Here is a 19,624-nt window from a genome sequence, read left to right on the forward strand (position 1 = left end):
TACATTGCTGGGTATTATCTATAGATCACTATTTAGTGGTAAAGATGTAGAACAAGAAATTTGCAAGGAAGATACAAAGAAATGAAAGAATTATGGAGCTGTTAGAACAAGGGAAGAACTGTTATAAAATTGCAGATTGTTTTTGTTTATTTTTCTACTATTCATTCATGGGATGTGGGGGTGTTGCTTACAAGACCAGGACTCATTGCACAGAGCAGTTAAGAGTTAACCATGTTGCTGTGGGTCTGGAGTCACATGTGGACCAGACCAGATAAGAATGGCAGTTTCTTTCCCTAAAGGGCATTAGTGAACCAGATGAGCAATTGACAATGGCTTCGTCGTCATCGTTAGACTGTTAATTCCAGACTTTTATTGAATTCAAATCCCACAATCTGTCATTGTGGGATTTGAACCCCGTTCCCCAGAGCATTACCTAAATCCTTGGATTAACAGTCTAACAATGATTCCACCAGACCATTGCTTCTCCTGTGGCCATGTAAAGGGGAGAGACAGGCAAGGGTCCTTAGATATATGCAGGAGATTTTTTTTTTGCAGTAGTTTGTTACTAATGCAACAAGAAAGTAGGTACTTAGGCCTTGGGAATAAGGTAGGTCAAGTGGATCAGGCATTAATAGGGACATTTAAATTTAGGGGACTGTGATTGCAAAATACAGTTTGGTATGGAAAAGGACAAAGTACAATCTAGAGGAAGAATAATTACTTGGTGCAAGCCTACATCATACAATCACAATTGTTGGAGTGAAGGATGAGGCCAATCATATCGAGTCATTCCCCTATTATGGTCAGAGAAACACAACTCTGATCTGAAAACTTGTGTGAGAAAGTGAACTGATTCTTGAGCCCCATTACCTTGGGATCACCTCAATGATAAAGATTTAATCAAAGGAAACAAATTTCCCAATTCGCCTGTCTATTGGGATCTGTAACAGAAAGCCACTTACTGATCATGTTTCTGCACTTAACATTTGACAAGAACTATCATTTATACTAAGAGTTCTAGCCATAGAAATTAAATTGTGAATGATTAACATAACATTCCACCAATTGAAACCTTAAACTCTGACCTACCCCATTCCATCCCATTTAAATTCCTACATACACAAAGACAAAGCCATTATTGTTATGAATGGAGGGAAAGTAACTAAGGGAAACACAATTCAATAGCACAAGTCCAAGAACTTGATATCTTTTGCTTCCCAAAAGTGCTGTGCTTCAGTCCCATTTCTCCAAGTTCTTCTTTGAAGAAGGTATAGGGTGATTGGTATACTAATTACAACAACTTAGTTACTGGTTAAAGACAGCAGCTTGCAGCATGTTATGGGCATTTAAACTGTACAAAGTGAGAGCAGTTTTGTGACTCTTAAGTAGTCTGAACGCTTCTGGTCCTTTACTGTAAATGCCCAAATTGTTTAACTGCCAGGAGGACATCAAAGAGCTCTCGTCATGCTGATGCACTTTGGAATCCACAACTGGTCATAATTACACCACCTAATCAGTAATCTGTCACTGGCCAAATCTCACTCCACATTTCCCAGTGCTGTGTCAACACATCTCACCCGCTGCTTATAAAGCAACAGTCTAAACACCGAGTTCCAGGAACCTGTTTTCAAAAGTGCAGGTTTTTGATTTTTAAACACGCCCTGTTCTATTTCCGTTCATAATGCAAAAGTTTATTTACATGGCTCCACCCTCAAAACACCATTTCAAAAATGTTTCATCACAAGCTGTGAGATAATCAATAAAGTGAGACTTCCTTCCATAGTGTCACACAGCATGGAAACAGACCCTTTGGTCCAACTTGTCCATGCTGACCAAGTTTCCCAAACTAAACTAATCCCATTTGCCTGTGTTTGCCCCACATCCCTCTAAACATTTCTTATTCATGTACCTGACCAAATGTCATTTAAATGTTGTAATTGTACCTACATCTAACACTTCCTCTGGCAGCTTGTTACATACGCACACCTCTCCGCCCCCACCCCACTCCGGCTGACCTCTCCGCCCCCACCCCACTCCGGCTGACCTCTCCGCCCCCACCCCACTCCAGCCTATCACCCTCACCTTGACCTCCTTCCACCTATCCCACCTCCATCGCCCCTCCCCCTAGTCCCTCCTCCCTACCTTTTATCTCAGCCTGCTTGGCTCTCTCTCTCTTATTCCTGATGAAGGGCTTATGCTCGAAACGTCGAATTCTCTATTCCTGAGATGCTGCCTAACCTGCTGTGCTTTGACCAGCAACACATTTGCAGACATACGCACACCACCCTCTTTCTCCTCCCACCTTAAAAATATGCCCCTTAATTTTGAACCCCCCCCCCCCCATCCGAGGGAAAAGATGTTTGCTATTCACTTTAGCTATGTCCCACATGATTTTTATAAACCTCTATAAGGTCACCCTTCAACCTCCTACACTTCAGTAAAAACATCCCAGCCTATCCAGCTTCTCTTTATATCTCAAACCCTCCAGTCCTGGTAACATTCTGGTAAATCTTCCTACAGCTGCACAACCAGAATTGTACACAATACTCCAAAATTGGCTTTACCAACAGCCTGTACAATGTCAACAATGACCTACTCAGTGGTCTGAGCAGTGAAGCTAAGTGTGCTAAATGCCTTTTAGACAAACTAACTACCAGTGATTCAACTTTCAAACAGCTGTGTACCTGAACCTTAATGTGTCTCTCTTCACCAATGCTAACTAGGGCCCTACCATTAATTGTATAAGTCCCGTCCTTGTTCATTTTAATAAAATGCAATATCTTGCATTTATCCAAATTAAAATCCATCTGCCACTCCTAAGATCGCTTTGTAAGTTTAGAAAACCTTCTTCACTGTCCACTATACTCCCAATTTTGAGGTCATCCATAAACTTACAACATATGCCTCTAAATTCTCATCCAAATTATTTATATAAATGACAAACAATAGTGGACCCAGCACTGATCCCTACAGAACACCAATGGTCACAAGCCTCCAATCTGAAAAACATTTTATCTCCCATTCTCTTCTCCACTCCCCTCCCCCCACGCAATTCAAGTTCATATAATCTTTCAGCAATTTTTAAAACCTTTAACTTGTTGCAACATTTTACACTGCATTTACAAACAAATTCTGTTCCAATGGTTAATCTTTATGTTAAATGGTTGAAACAATGAACTACATCTGATTAGTTTTGCATTTGACTTTTCAACGAATGTCAATGGGTTAGGGTCAATGTAGGTCAATATTTCTTTGTTTGTGATTTGGACATATACTTCAAGGTGTGGAAGAACCCACAAAAGTCCCAAAGTCTCTTTTTCTACAGCAGAGTACTTTCACTGATACTGATGTACTTTCTTAGCCAAACAGCCTATTGGCTTCTCTCGTCCCAACTCATCAGCCTGCACAAGACTGCACCTACCCAAAGTCATTATCATAATTTACCATTGCAAAAGATCTGGAAAAATCTTAGTGGCAAGTATTGGTTCTTCTTTTGGACTGCCTTCAACTTCCACACATTCTTAAAAAACCTCAATTTCTTATTTAATTTCAGTAACAGAGCATTCTAATAAAGCCTGCACTTTTGCTTGGTAACCCACACTCTGTCTTTGTCCCATTAAATGTCTAAGTTACACTTGCTTTTGCAAATTCACTTCTGACTAAATGTATTACTAAGTCAACTGTAATTGCTTAAACATATTTCACATATGGTTCATGTGTTATTAAATAATAATATGACTACACAATTACACACCATCTAAATTTGGCTCATAATGCTTTGGTATGTACTCAGAGCAGTCTTTGACCCAAAGAGCATAATTTGACATTGCTTTTGTCGCACCAAGTGGGTTTTGCCAGTTACTTCTTTAGCCTCGATGTTAATAGCATTTGCTGAAAAATGTGTTGCTGGAAAAGCGCAGCAGGTCAGGCAGCATCCAAAGAGGAGGAGAATCAATGTTTCGGGCATGAGCCCTTCTTCAGGAATCACCAAGTTAATAGCATTTACAAGTACCCCTTCTATAGATCTAGATTCCTTAGGAAGAAATGAGGCACTGCCAGCCCATAAGTACAGTCTCATAAACATATACAATGAAACTGCGATACACTCTCCACCTATCCCACCCACCAACACTTTGGCTCTTTCAAATTCTCTGCAGGGAAACCTAAAGTCAGCTTTGTATCTCTTACTGTAGATATGTGTTTGGCTATATCATGTGAAGATAAAGGTGTTATCAGACTTTGAGCCAAAAACACTTCACAACCATCATTAATCCTAACTACTTCTGCATTTAATGCAGTGTTTACCTCCAGTATTAGTGTTTATTAAACCTACATTTTGATCTGTGGCATTTTGTTTTAAGTTCTTTTTACACTCATTCTTTCAAATTCCAACAAGTCCCACAGATTTCCCTCACCAGGTCAGCATTCTCAACATGTCTCAGTTTGTTACAATGAAAACACTTCTGCCCTTGATCTTCACTTCCACCCTCAGTACATCCCTTTGAGATCATCTCCGAGTATTCCCAGCTATCTGTTCTTTATCACGGCTAATTGCCTTCCTTTTGCCGTCCAAATTTCTTTCCCTTTTGAATTTGATGGTAATGGAAAAATGGATCAGGACTCGATCATCAGCCTGTCTTCTTAGGAAGTTTGTGTTTTTAAATTCCACTAAAATGGAATTATTTTTCTACAGAATTTGTACACTTGTTTCAATTTATAATGCTCATGTCCACTGGTCAAATTTACTTTGTTTAACCCTTTCGGATTCATTATAGGCTTTTGCAGGCTGTTTCCTTCCATTTTGCAACCCTTTGACTATATGCCTCAGGCACTAACTCATATGTAGCCTGTATAGCTCTTTATATAACATCATAATCCCTAGAAATCTGACAATGGAGCATAAATTTCCTGTGGTTTGCCTGCCAACACTCTGCATGGGCAACATCCCAGTTTCCTTTCAGCCAGTTCATTTGTCTCATTCTTGAAAAGAATGTAGAGGCATTTTTACAAACTTTGAGAAAAACAAATGTTTTTCTGTTGTTCACAATTTCATCTCCTGTGCGTGATTCTCCATCTCCAACATTTCCATATTAAGTTGCTTAAACTGTGACTCTATCACGTGGTTCTGATGTTTCACCACTGATGGGTTTTTTTTCCCATGCTTCTACTAAATCTAAATGTTATGTTAATAATTCAATTATATGTGCCTTCCAAGCTTTAGTCAAGAACTCCAAACTCAAGAACTCATCATCTCCAAATTGCTAATTCAATTAACCTGGCTTCTGGAATTTCACTTCAAATAGTCAAAGACAACTCTGGCACCTGAAGGAAATTCTTTGCAAAGTTCTGGTGCCATTTCTTATTTGCAGTTCAGATCCTAGTGCTTTCTTTATGATTATCACCTACGAACACTGCATCCAAATCCTAACCAGCACCATTCCAAAATGATTCCAGATGAGCTGCCATTTATTGTTAAGACCCACAAGAGAAAGTGCACCAGTTCTCAAATTCAACTTCTCTCAGGGTCACCACAAAACTTAATGATTGTATACTTTGATTCAAAGTCCCAGGTCTACCTGTATAATGGAACCAGGTTAATAGAAAACACTGACTAAGTTACCACACTTAATAACTGTTTATTATAAACAAATGTTGTCGCCACAAAGGTTAACAAAACTATCAACATATAACTCTAGTTGAGGCTCGAACCCCTTTTAAAAATCCTCACACACATCCAAAAAAGCTGGTTTTATGGGTGGAGGGAAAGTAAGTTGGGAAACAGTATTCAATAGCACCAATCCATAAGGTTTTGCAGGATCTTCCTTTGAGACCCTTTCTCTAGGTTCTTTCACTTCTTTGCAGAAGACAAGGACAACTGGTACTTCAATCACTAAGTCTCTCAGTTGTTGATTAAAGGGCAGCAGTTTACAGCAACAGATGGGAGAAAAGAACCAGCTTGCATCAGACTCCAGGAGCTTTACTTAGAGAGATAGAGATACAGACCCTGCTCTTACAGCAAGCCACAGGCTTCTTTACCCTTTATTATAAACCCTCAAGCTGTTAACATGCCAAGCAAGCACTGAACTGTAATCTGGCAGGTGACATTTGGCATCCACAACTAGTCACAATTAACAATCTGTTTCTGGTGCCTTTCATTTTGTTACACTTACACACACAAACAACATTGCCTTTCCATCTTATCTCCCCTCTGTTTGTAAAGCAACACAACGTAAATACTACTCTCAATGAGTTCCAGAAATCTGTTTTCAAGAGTGCAGCAATTCCTGCCACAGTTCTTAACTTCAAAAGTCCTTTTCCATCTGGTCACAGAAGAAAAACTGTTTAACAAATGGCCTTTATAGTTTCTCTAAATATTGAACCTTGTCACTTGTGCTCTTTTTTTCTTCATACACTCCTGTAAGCTGAGACAAATGTGGTGCCATGGTCTTATCTTGGTTCAAATATGAACAAAACAGCTCAAATCTCAAGGTGAGGTGGAAGTGACTGCTCCGATCTCTATGCAGCAATTAACTGAGTGCGGCATCAAGATGCCGTAACAAAACTGGAGTCAATGGGAAATTGGCTAGAAACCCTTCAAGTTGAAGTCATACCTGGCACAAATGAAATGGTTGTGATTGTTGGAAGTCAGTTATCTAAGATCCAGGACATCACTGCAGGACTTCCTCAGCGTCCGGGGCTCAACCACCTTCAACTGCTTCAATGATCTTCCCTCCATAATAATTTAAGTAGTGAGAACGTTCGCTGATGAATCCTCAGATGCAGAAGCAGCCCGTTTCCACATGTCAGACCTGGACAACATTCAGGATTTGGCTGAACTGTAGCAAGTAGTAGTCACACCCCACAAGCGAAATAGCAACGACCATCTCTAACAAGAGAATCTAGCAATCTCCTATTATATTCCATCATTGATTCCATGCTGTCAACATGTTGGGGGATAACCATTAAGCAGAAACTAAACTGGATCAGCTATGCAAGTACTGTAGCCACATGAGGTTCAGAGAATAGGAGTTGTGACAAGTAACTCACCTGGCTTCTTTCATGTCTGTAGGCCAACTACAAGGTAATTCAGGAATGTGATGGAAAATTCTCCACCTGCCTGAATGGGTGCAGTTTCAACAACACTAAAGAAGGTCGACAGCATTAAGGACAAAGCACCCACCACCTTCAAAATTCACTTCCTTCACCATTAATGCAATGGTGTCAGTGTGCACCATCTATAAATGCCCTTCAGTAACTCACCAAGAATCCTTCAACAGCACCTGCATCCAAACCTGCAACATCTACCACCAAATATATGGACAACAGAGACATGGGAACACCATCATGTTCCTCTCCAAACCACTCACCATCCTGACTTGGAAACATATCATGGATCAAACTCATGGAACTCCCTCCTTAACATTGCGGGTTTACTTACAATACAAGTACTGTATTGTTCAAGAAGTCAGTTCACCACCACTTTCTCAAGGGAATTGAGGAATGGGTTATAAATATTGGTCCAGTCAGCAATGCACACATCCAATAAACAAACAGAAAACTGCCATAGACATGGGTATGTTCGCTGAGCAGGGAGATTGGTTTACAGATATTTTGACTCCTGTCTGGGTGACATCCTCTGTTCTTTGGAGCCTCCTGTGAAACACTGCAATCCTGTCTCTTCTGGAATTTATTTGGTTCCGTTCCTGCTACTTGCAGTTACCCATTGTAGTCCTTGGGTCTAGATCTGTATGTCAATAGAGTCTGTGGATGAGTTCCATGCTTCTATAAATTCTCTGGTTGTCCTCTGTTTAGCTTGTCCTATGGTCAATGTGTTGTCCCATTCAAATTTGTGGTCCTTGTCATCCGTGTGTGGCTACTAGGGACAGCTAGTCATGGCATTTAGTGGCAATTGGTGTTCGTGGATGCAGATTGCTAGCTTGTCTACCTGTTTACCTGTTTGTCCTATATAGTGTTTCATGCATAATGGCCCTAATAGCCATACACACTGACGACAAGGACCACAATGATCATAGGACAAGCTAAACAGAGGACAGCCAGAGAATTTATAGAAGCATTGCACCCATCCATCAATAAACATAAAGACCTAGACCCAATATACCGATCACTACAACGAACAACTGGAACCGGCAACCGGAAGCAGCAGGAACGGAGCCAAATAAATTCCAGAAGAGACAGTATAGCAGCGCTTCACAGGAGGCTCCAAAGCACTGAAGATGTCACCTTAACAGGGGGCAAAACATTTGCAAATCAACTTCCCAGCTTGAAATTACTCACAACTACGGCAACCGGTACCAGAGCTACAAATCTTTTTGCAAACCTTAAAATAAAAAATTGCTTCTGGATGAGATTACCAAATTCAACAGAACCAAAAACCAAATCTGACACCCTGCTAGATTATGTGGTAAAGTTTTCAATGAACATACTTCGTTACTTGAAGCAAAAAAAAACTGTTAAATTATCCAAGGTGAAATATTTTTAAAAAGCAATGATTATGCTAGTTTATTGCTGAATAAACCATATTTAAGGAGTTATAAAAGTTTAATGAACCAATGCAGTTAAATTCAGACTTCATCAGATAAATAAAAATGAGCAGGTTACAAAGAAATGTAATTATAATTTCTGTACAATTTAGTAATCACAAATAGATCTGATTCACCTTATAAAAAATATACAGACTCTCTCTCTCTCTCTTTGAAGACTTACAAGACAACTACGAACAGCTGGGTCATGACAAGAACCAAATATTGAATTCAAAGCAGGCAAATGATTTTTGTTCAAATGCACTGCCACCTACAATACAGAACAATCCTCTAAAAATTACAAACTTTAATGACACATTTTAAAGCTGATTAGAAGTAACTTTTGGCAATTCAGCTCAGTCATTTCCAAGAGATATTTCTGTTGTGTGGTGAATCACGAAGATAAACGCCTCGATTATCAACACCATAATATTTTTTTCTAGTCAGAATTTGAATAGCTCACTAAGTGATAATCAAGTAAGCTACAACACCTCAATTTCACATCCTTGGGGGTCATCATTGACCAGAAACTGAGCTGGACTCAACTTTATAAGGGCATTCAGTTGTAAATATCTCACCACCTAACTTCCTTCTACAAGGCACAAGTCAGGAATGTGATGGAGATTTCCCATCTCCTTGGATTGGTGCAGCTCCAACGACACTCAAGATGTTTGACACTATCCAGCAAAAAGCAGACTACTTGACTGTGTGGAGTTTGCATGTTCACTCCGTACATGTGGGTTTCCTCTGGGTGCTCTTGTTCCCTCCACTGGGCAAAGACATGCAGATTAAGTGGATTGCCCATGGGAAATGTAGGGAATAGAAGGTAAGGGGGTGGTGTTTTTGGGTGGGATACTCAGAATCCATGCAGATTCATTGGGCCTAATGCCCTCTTTCTGTACTGTAGGGATTCTATGATTCAAAGCCCATTAAACCATCCACCATTACAATATTCACTTCCTCCACTGGTGTGAGATATATTGCAAGACCTTTCCAAACATCTTTGGGTAGCAAACCTTTGACCCCCCCCCTTCCCCACTAGACGGCCAAGATGCATGGGAACCATCAGCAAGTTCACCATTCTGACTTGGAAAGATATCGCCGTTCCTTCACTATCACAGGGTTGAAATACTTCAACTGTGTTGCTGATAGCATTGCAGGTCAAACCACACCAAATGGACTGCAGTGCAAGATGGCAACTCACCAGCACTTGAAGAATAATTAGTGGTGTCAATAATTGTTGGCCCAGCCCATGCTATGAAGTAATTAAAAAGCTGATCCTTTCTTTCTCTGCTCCACCAAAAGGTATTTATACCCTTACTTTAAAGGGTAGGAGTGTTTATCATGTAGTGCCAACTGCTTTCTGTTAGGGGGGACAATTTTCCTTTGTTCAGTAAAGACTGGTACAGATAATCACTGTTTAATTAACTGTTCAGGGAATTTTGCAAAATGCATTGTGTTACTGTCAGAACACAGCACAGCAACGTGCAGTCCCCATATGCTGAAGTCATTGAAATCTGACCACTTGCTTTGATAGGATTCATATTAGAAGTGATTGGATTTTATTAGGAGGTTGTCACAATACACACAATAGGTTTGCTTCAGCAGATAATTCAGACATTCCATGGCTGAACCTCTTTTAAAAGGTGTTACAGAGTTTTGAACTCATGTGAAATGCTCTAAAATTCACCAGTCTGTTTCGTAACCAGAGTATGGTAATCTACTGAATTTCCTTTCCTGATACCAGTGGATACAGGAAATGTATCTTGAATCCACTTTTGTTACCTTTTTAATCCCTCATACATTATTAAAATATTCCACTCAAACTTATCTAATTTTTTTTGGAAACCATTCCAACGGTAACTCAGTCACAAGAAATCATCAGCAATTCATATACCAAAAGTTTACAGAGTGTTACTTCACAAAGTATCTTGATGTGGCAATTCAAGGCAGTGGTCAGATGTTTTGAGATCTTTAACAGTTTGTCTTCCATGTATTTATTCTTTCTTTTTCCTGAAGGACACCATGTCTTTGGTTTCTTGTATTTTCTCATTAAGTAGTTCTTTCGTTTCCTCCATCTTTTCTGAAAACCGCTCTCTGGTTTCCTCCATTCTATCCTGTATGTAAACTCTCATTGGAGGTGGTGTTGGCAAATAACCTCTGGAGCGGAGATACTTAACTGCAAACGATGTTCCTCCCAAAGTTACCGTGTATCTGGCTGGTGTGGCAAGCTAGAAAAGAGAGAAGGAAACACAAATATTAATCTGAAGTTGCTCGAAGGATTTGTAAAGTCAGATTTTGGGAAGAAGCAAATCACTGAGCAGAAATCAGAATAAAACCTGTTTTGGTCAAAATTGATAACAGTAAATTGATAAAGAGATATTCAATGTTACTGCAGGGTCAAGTATTAATTCTACAAAATTATGATGTCCTTAAAAATGTTTAAACTCTTTGCCATACAGGATTCCCCCCACCTCCAATGAAAACACAACAGCTGCAATAATTTTAACTTTGTAAGATAAAATTGCATAGTATGGCACTCACTGAATGTTTACAGTTAACACTGCACACAAGGTGGCCATCTGACCCACAGAGTCAGTGGCATAGAATCATAGAGATGCACAACACGGAAACAGACCCTTCAGTCCAACTCGTCCATGTCGGCCAGATATCCTAACCTAATCTAGTCCTACATTCCCCCAAATCCTTCCTTTTCATATACCCTTCCACTTCCTCTGGCAGCTCATCCCATACATGCACCAGCCTCTGTGAGAAACAGCTACCCCTTCGGTCCTTTTATATCTTTTCCACTCTCACCCTAAATCCCAGGGATAAGACCTTGCCTATTTATCCTATCCATGTGCCTCTTAGAGTAATCCATGTAGCCCCGTGTCCCTGCTCTATCCCCTAGATACCTACTGTAGGTATCTAAACTAATTTGCTTTGAAAGTTGCTGATGGTGCAATCAATCAACATTCTGAAAGCACAGTATGTTTTTTAAAAAAAAATTGAGTGTAGTATAGACCTTAAACATTGCTGGAAAAAAGACATTTCATTTAAGTTTTTTGCTTTGTCGTCATCAGCACAATTCACAAGAAAGCAACTTAGGGAGAAAACCAACATTTATACTGAATAAGATCTGAATAAGAAAAGATTGCTGATTGGTTGCAAGTGGACTCCAATTGGCATAGGTGCTGCCATGGAGAATGCACAAGTGAATGAAGATGAATAATGATGACTATTAGTTACCAGGTTATATTTAATATTTAAACCAGACATTTGACTCTGATTTATGCAATCATAGAGTCATAGAGATGTACAACATGGAAACAGGCCCTTCGATCCAACCCATCCATGCCGACCAGATATCCCAACCCAATCTAGTCCCACCTGCCAGCACCCGGTCCATTTCCCTCCAAACCCTTCCTATTCGTATACCCATCCAAATGCCTCTTAAATGCTGCAATTGTACCAGCCTCCACCACTTCCTTTGGCAGTTCATTCCATACACGTACCACCGTCTGTGTGAAAAAGTTGCCCCTTAGGTCTCTTTTATATCTTTCCCCTCTCACCCTAAACCTATGCCCTCTAGTTCTGGACTCCTCGACCCCAGGGAAAAGATTTTGTCTATTTATCCTATCCATGCCCCTCATAAATCTGTAAATCTCTATAAGGTCACCCCTCAGCCTCCGACACTCCAGGGAAAACAGTCCCAACCTGTTCAGCCTCTTCCTATAGCTCAAATCCTGGCAACACCTTTGTAAACCTATTCTGAACCCTTTCAAGTTTCACAACATATTTCCGATAGGAAGGAGACCAGAACTGCACGCAATATTCCAACAGTGGCCTAGCCAATGTCCTGTACAGCCACAACATGACCTCCCAACTCCTGTACTCAATACTCTGACCAATAAAGGAAAGCATACCAAACGCCTTCTTCACTATCCTATCTACCTGCGACTCCACTTTCAAGGTGCTATGATCCTGCACTCCAAGGTCTCTTTGTTCAGCAACACTCCCGAGGACCTTACCATTAAGTGTATAAGTCCTGCTAAGGTTTGCTTTCCCAAAACGCAGCACCTCGTATTTATCGGAATTAAACTCCATCTGCCACTTCTCAGCCCATTGGCCCATCTGGTCCAGATCCTGTTGTAATCTGAGGTAACCTTCTTTGCTGTCCACTACACCTCCGATTGTAGTGTCATCTGCAAACTTACGAACTGTACCTCTTATGCTCGCATCCAAATCAGTTATGTAAATGACAAAAAGTAGAGGACCCAGCACCGATCCTTGTGGCACTCCACTGGTCACAGGCCTCCAGTCTGAAAAACAACGCTCCACCACCACCCTCTGCCTTCTACCTTTGAGCCAGTTCTGTATCCAAATGGCTAGTTCTCCCTGCATTCCATGAGATCTAACCTTGCTAAACAGTCTCCCATGGGGAACCTTGTTGAACACCTTGCTGAAGTCCATGTAGATCACATCTACTACTCTGCCCTCATCAATCTTCTTTGTTACTTCTTCAAAAAACTCAATCAAGTTTGTGAGACATGATTTCCCACGCATAAAGCCATGTTGACTACCCCTAATCAGTCCTTGCCTCTCCAAATACATGTACATCCTGACCCTCAGGATTCCCTCTGACAACTTGCCCACCACCGAGGTCAGGATCACCAGTCTATAGTTCCCTGGCTTGTCTTTACCGTCCTTCTTAAACATTGGCACCACGTTTGCCAACCTCAAGTCTTCCGGCCCCTCACCTGTGACTATCGATGATACAAATATCTCAGCAAGAGGCCCAGCAATCATTAGCTTCCCACAGAGTTCTCGGGAACACCTGATCAGGTCCTGGGGATTTTTTTTTAGATTAGATTACTTACAGTGTGGAAACAGACCCTTCGGCCCAACAAGTCCACACCGACCCGCTGGAGCGCAACCCACCCATTCCCCTACATTTACCCCTTTACCTAACACTACGGGCAATTTAGCATGGCCAATTCACCTGACCCGCACATCTTTGGACTGTAGGAGGAAACTGGAGCACTCGGAGGAAACCCACGCAGACACAGGGAGAACGTGCAAACTCCACACAGTCAGTCGCCTGAGTCGGGAAATGAACCCGGGTCTCTAGCGCTGTGAGGCAGCAGTGCTAACCACTGTGCCACCGTGCCGCCCACTTTAACCGCTTTAAGACATCCAGCACTTCCTCCTCTGTAATCTGGACATTTTGCAAGATGTCACCATCTATTTCCCTACAGTCTATATCTTCCACATCCTTTTCCACAGTAAATACTGATGCAAAATATTCATTTAGTATATCCCCCATTTTCTGTGGCTCCACACAGAATCTTTGAGGGGCCCTATTCTCTCCCTAGTTACCCTTTTGTCCTTAATATATTTGTAAAACCCCTTTGGATTCTCCTTAATTTTATTTGCCAAAGTTATCTCATGTCGCCTTTTTGCCCTCCTGATTTCCCTCTTAAGTATACTCCTACTTCCTTTATACTCTTCTAAGGATTCACTCGATCTATCCTGTCTATACCTGACATATGCTTTCTTCTTTTTCTTAACCAAACCCTCAATTTCTTTAGTCATCCAGCATTCCCTATAGCTACCGCCTTTCCTTTCACCCTGACAGGAATATATTTCTCTGGATTCTTGTTATCTCATTTCTGAAGGCTTCCCATTTTCCAGCCGTCCTTTTACCTGTGAACATCTGCCTCCAATCAGCTTTCGAAAGTTCTTGCCTAATACCATCAAAATTGGCCTTTCTCCAATTTAGAACTTTAACTTTTAGATCTGGTCTATCCTTTTCCATCACTATTTTAAAATGAATAGAATTATGATCGCTGGCCCCAAAGTGCTCCCCCACCGACACCTCAGTCACCTGCCCGCCTTATTTCCCAAGAGTAGGTTAAGTTTTGCACCTTCTCTTGTAGGTACATCCACATATGGAATCAGAAAATTGTCTTGTACGCACTTAAGAAATTCCTCTCCATCTAAACCTTTAACACTATGGCAGCCCCAGTCGATGTTTGGAAAGTTAAAAGCCCCTACCATAACCACACTATTATTCTTACAGATAGCTGAGATCGCCTTACAAGTTTGTTTCTCAATTTCCCTCTGACTACTGGGGGGTCTATAATACAATCCCAATAAGGTGATCACCCTTTTCTTATTTCTCAGTTCCACCCAAATAACTTCCCTGGATGCACTTTCGGGAATATCCTCCCTCAGCACAGCTGTAATGCTAGCCCTTATCAAAAAGGCCACTCCCCCTCCTCTCTTGCCTCCCTTTCTATCCTTCCTGTAGCATTTGTATCCTGGAACATTAAGCTGCCAGTCCTACCCATCCCTGAGTCATGTTTCTGTAATTGCTATGATATCCCAGTCCCATGTTCCTAACCATGCCCTGAGTTCATCTGCCTTCCCTGTTAGGCCTCTTGCATTGAAATAAATGCAGTTTAATTTATTAGTCCTACCTTGTCTCTGCCTGCCCTTACTGTTTGACTCACTTCTGTTCTCAACTGTACCAGTCTCAGATTGATCCTTTTCCTCACTATCTCCCTGGGTCCCACACCCCCACCGTACTAGTTTAAGTCCTCCTGAGCAGTTCTCGCAAATTTCCCTGCCAGTATATTAGTCTCCTTCCAGTTTAGCTGCAATCCATCCTTCTCGTACAGGTCACTTCTACCTCAAAAGAGATTCTAATGATCCAAAAATGTGAATCCTTCTCCCATACACCAGCTCCTCAGCCATCCATTCATCTGTTCTATCCTCCTATTCCTACCCTCACTAGCTCGTAGCACCGTGAGTAATCCAGATATTACTACCCTTGAGGAACTCCTTTTTAAATTTTTGCCTAACTGTCTGTAATCTCCCTTCAGAATCTTAACCTTTTCCCTTCCTATGTCATTGGTTCCAGTGTGGACAATGACCTCCTGCTGGCCCCTCTCCCCCGTGAGAACATTCTGCACCCTCTCTGAGACATCCTTGATCCTGGCACCAGGGAAACAACACACCATTCTGCTTTTTCTCTGCTGGCCACAGAAACGCCTGTCTGTATCTCGGACTACAGAATCCCCTAACACAATTGATCTCTTGGAAGCTGACATACCCCTTGTTGCATTAGAGCCAGTCTCAATACCAGAAACTTGGCTGTTCGTGCTATGTTCCCCTGAGAATCCATCACCCACTACATTTTCCAAAACAGCATACCTGTTTGAAATGGGTATATCCACAAAAAACTCCTGCCCTAGGTGCTGACTTCTCTTACCCTTCCTCTTACAGCCAGAAATTTTTCCCGTCCTCCATCTTGGATTTGCCAAAGATTGCATTAAGAATGGATGTGCAAATATTAACACCACACAATTACCCAGTAACATCTAATATTCGACATTAAGGACTACACTGATAAAACAACTTCGAAGTTTCAGTCAGGCTCACAGTGTAGCACAATTAAGTCACAGAGTCATAGAGATGTACAGCATGAAATAAGACCCTTCAGTCCAACTCATCCATGTTGACCAGCTATCCTAACCTAATTTAGTCCCATTTGCCTGCACTTGGCCCATATCCCTGCAAACCCTTCCTATTCATATATCCATCCAGATGTCTTTTAAATGTTGTAATTGTACCAGCCTCCACCACTTCCTCTGGCAGCTCATTCCATACATGCATCACCCTTTGTGTGAAAACGTTGCCCCTTAGATCCCTTTTAAATTTTTCCCGCCTCACCCTCAACCTATGCCTTCCAGTTGTGGCCCCATCTACCCAGGGAAAAGACCTTGTCTGTTTATTCCTATCCATGCTCCTCATGATTTTATAAACCTCTAGAAAGGTCACCCCTCAGCCTCCAATGTTCCAGAGAAAGCAGCCCCAACCTACTCAGCTTCTCCCAATAGCTCAAATCCTCCAACTCTGGCAACATCATAGAATGCAGAACATGGAACAGTACAGCGCAGAACAGGTCCTTCAGCCCTCAATGTTGTGCCGACCAGTGAACTCATCTAAGCTCATCCCCCTACACTATGCCATCATCATCCATGTGCTTATCCAAGGATTGTTTAAATCTCCTTAATGTGGCTGAGTTAAATACATTGGCAGGGCAGGCCTTTACCACTCTGAGTAAAGATGATTTATATCTTTGTAAATCTTTTCTGAACCTGTCAGGTTTCACATCATTCTGATGGGAGGGAGACAGAATTGCATGCAACATTCCAACAGTGGCCTAACTAACGTCCTGTACAGCCACAGCGTGATCTCCCAACTCCTGTACTCAATGCTCACATCCAAATCATTTATATAAATGGTGAAAAGCAGTGGACCCAGCACCAATCCTTGTGGCACACCACTGGTCACAGGCCTCCAGTCTGAAAAGCAACCCTCTACCACCACCACCCTCTGTCTTCTACCTCAAAGCCAGTTTTGCATCCAAATGGCTAGTTCTCCCTGTATTCCATGAGATCTAACCTTGCTAACCAGTCCTCATGAGGAGCCAGTGTACTGGAAGCTAAACAGGCTATTATGTATGGCTCTGTGACCTGCAGGCAAAAGACACGAAGTGCACCAACTTCAACTGAACAGTAAAGATGGGAAAGCTGGCAGTTAACTATCAATCATTAACACATCCACCCCCTTGATCTGTTATCCCTCTCCCCCACCTTGACCAAGCCTAAACACTTACCTAGCTCATTTGCTACCTTGACCCCTGGCACCTGATCCTCACACTTACTTTACATCCTTAGCTTCTCACAGGAGATGTTCAAGTGCCTCTGTGATGCTCCAGGTTTAAAATCATAAAACATGGTAACTGATTGCTGTGAGACAAAGGGCATGGTTTGTCTCGACTTGACTGCTTTGTGTTCTGAGGGGCCTGACAGAATGAAAGTACAGCTCAATGTTTCTGAGAGAGCCCTGATCGAATCTCCTGTCAGGAATGCAGAGCTCTTTCGTTACACAAAAAATGAAGCACAATATCAATCTGGGAGTGATTGCCATTGCTCAGAAGATCTGGTCCATTGACTTTATATCTGTCCTCTAAGGCCTTCCAAAAAGGGAATGCCCACTCAGATATTCATTACCTTTAAAGGAGCACAATCATAATGAAAGGTCATTGTCGGAAACATTGTCCCTGGCAAGAAAATGGGCACAGATCAAATACAGCTCTAAAAAAGATTCTATCGGTAACATCTGGCTTCCTTTCTCTCACAACAACTGACTTGCCTGGGAGGCAGTGAATCAGTAACGGGCAATCAGATACGCAATAGCAAAGCTTTTACTGGAGGGAAAAGCTGTTGGTATGATATGAATGCCAAACATTTGGAACAGACTACAAGGCCTGTGAATGCCTTGTGCACTTCTACAGGACCTTACTGAGTTCAATGGCTGGACCAAGCAGACTTTCCACATGGCTTACATGCATCAAATAGGCTTCAACATCTCATAATGCAGGGAGCCGACACCTGACACATGACAATGTGCTAGATGTCAAAAAACAATTCACGAGGCTCTATATACCCATGATCTGGTTATGCCCATTGTCTCAGCCCCTGAATGCCCCGGCCGACCCATTGTCTCAGCCTGCTCCTGCCCCACCGAACTCATCTCCGCATACCTTGACACAGTTCTGTCCCCTTTAGTCCAAGAACTCCCCACCTACGTTCGGGACACCACCACGCCCTCCACCTCCTCCAGGATTTGCGCTTCCCCGGTCCCCAACGCCTTATTTTCACTATGGACATCCAGTCCCTGTACACCTCCATCCCCCATCACGAAGGACTCAAAGCCCTCCGCTTCTTCATTTCCTGCCGCACCAACCAGTACCCTTCCACTGACACCCTCCTTCGACTGACTGAACTGGTCCTCACCCTGAATAACTTCTCTTTTCAATCCTCCCACTTCCTCCAAACTAAAGGAGTTGCCATGGGCACCCGCATGGGCCCCAGCTATGCCTGTCTCTTCGTAGGATATGTGGAACAGTCCATCTTCCGCAACTACACTGACACCACCCCCCACCTTTTCCTCCGCTACTTCGATGACTGTATCGGCGCTGCCCCGTGCTCCCACGAGGAGGTTGAACAGTTCATCAACTTTACTAACACCTTCCATCCTGACCTCAAATTCACCTGGACTGTCTCAGACTCCTCCCTCCCCATCCTAGACCTTTCCATTTCTATGTCAGGCGACCGACTCAACACAGACATCTACTATAAACCGACTGACTCCCACAGCTATCTGGACTACACCTCCTCCCACCCTGCCCCCTGTAAAAACTACATCCCATATTCCCAATTCCTTCATCTCTGCCGCATCTGCTTCCAGGAGGACCAGTTCCAACACCGCACAGCCCAGATGGCCTCCTTCTTCAAGGACCGCAGATTCCCCCCAAATGTGGTCGACGATGCCCTCCACTTCCCACTCCTCCGCCCTTGAGCCCCGCCCCTCCAACTGCCACCAAGACAGAACCCCACTGGTTCTCACCTACCACCCCACCAACCTCCGTATACAGCGTATCATCCGCCGTCATTTCCGCCACCTCCAAATGGACCCCACCACCAGGGATATATTTCCCTCCCCTCCCCTATCAGCGTTCCGCAAAGACCACTCCCTTCGTGACTCCCTTGTCAGGTCCACACCCCCCACCAACCCAACCTCCACTCCCAGCACCTTCCCCTGCAACCGCAGGAAATGTAAAACTTGCGCCCACACCTCCTCCCTCACATCCCTCTTTGGCCCCAAGGGATCCTTCCATATCCGCCACAAGTTCACCTGTACCTCCACACACATCATCTATTGCATCCGCTGCACCTGACGTGGCCTCCTCTACATTGGAGAGACGGGCCGCTTACTTGCGGAACGCTTCAGAGAACACCTCAGGGACGCCCGGACCAACCAACCCAACCACCCCGTGGCTCAACACTTTAACACTCCCTCCCACTCCACCGAGGACATGCAGGTCCTTGGACTCCTCCACCGGCAAAACATAACAACACGACGGTTGGAGGAAGAACACCTCATCTTCCGCCTGGGAACCCTCCAACCACAAGGGATGAACTCGGATTTCTCCAGTTTCCTCATTTCCC

At 42.8% G+C, this 19,624-nt stretch overlaps 1 protein-coding gene across 1 annotated transcript in view; it reads right to left on the minus strand.

Annotated features, from left to right (window-relative positions):
• Positions 1 to 10,069: 10,069 nt before the first annotated feature.
• fam210aa (family with sequence similarity 210 member Aa) overlaps positions 10,070 to 19,624 on the minus strand; it is a 30,505-nt gene continuing 20,950 nt past the window's right edge. The window contains exon 4 of the mRNA XM_060824510.1: positions 10,070 to 10,771. Coding sequence (XP_060680493.1) covers positions 10,538 to 10,771 — 234 coding nt within the window. The 3' untranslated portion in view covers positions 10,070 to 10,537. The remainder of the gene's footprint in view (positions 10,772 to 19,624) is intronic.

Source organism: Hemiscyllium ocellatum, chromosome 4 (genome assembly GCF_020745735.1).
Source record: "Hemiscyllium ocellatum isolate sHemOce1 chromosome 4, sHemOce1.pat.X.cur, whole genome shotgun sequence".
Taxonomy (NCBI): domain Eukaryota; kingdom Metazoa; phylum Chordata; class Chondrichthyes; order Orectolobiformes; family Hemiscylliidae; genus Hemiscyllium; species Hemiscyllium ocellatum.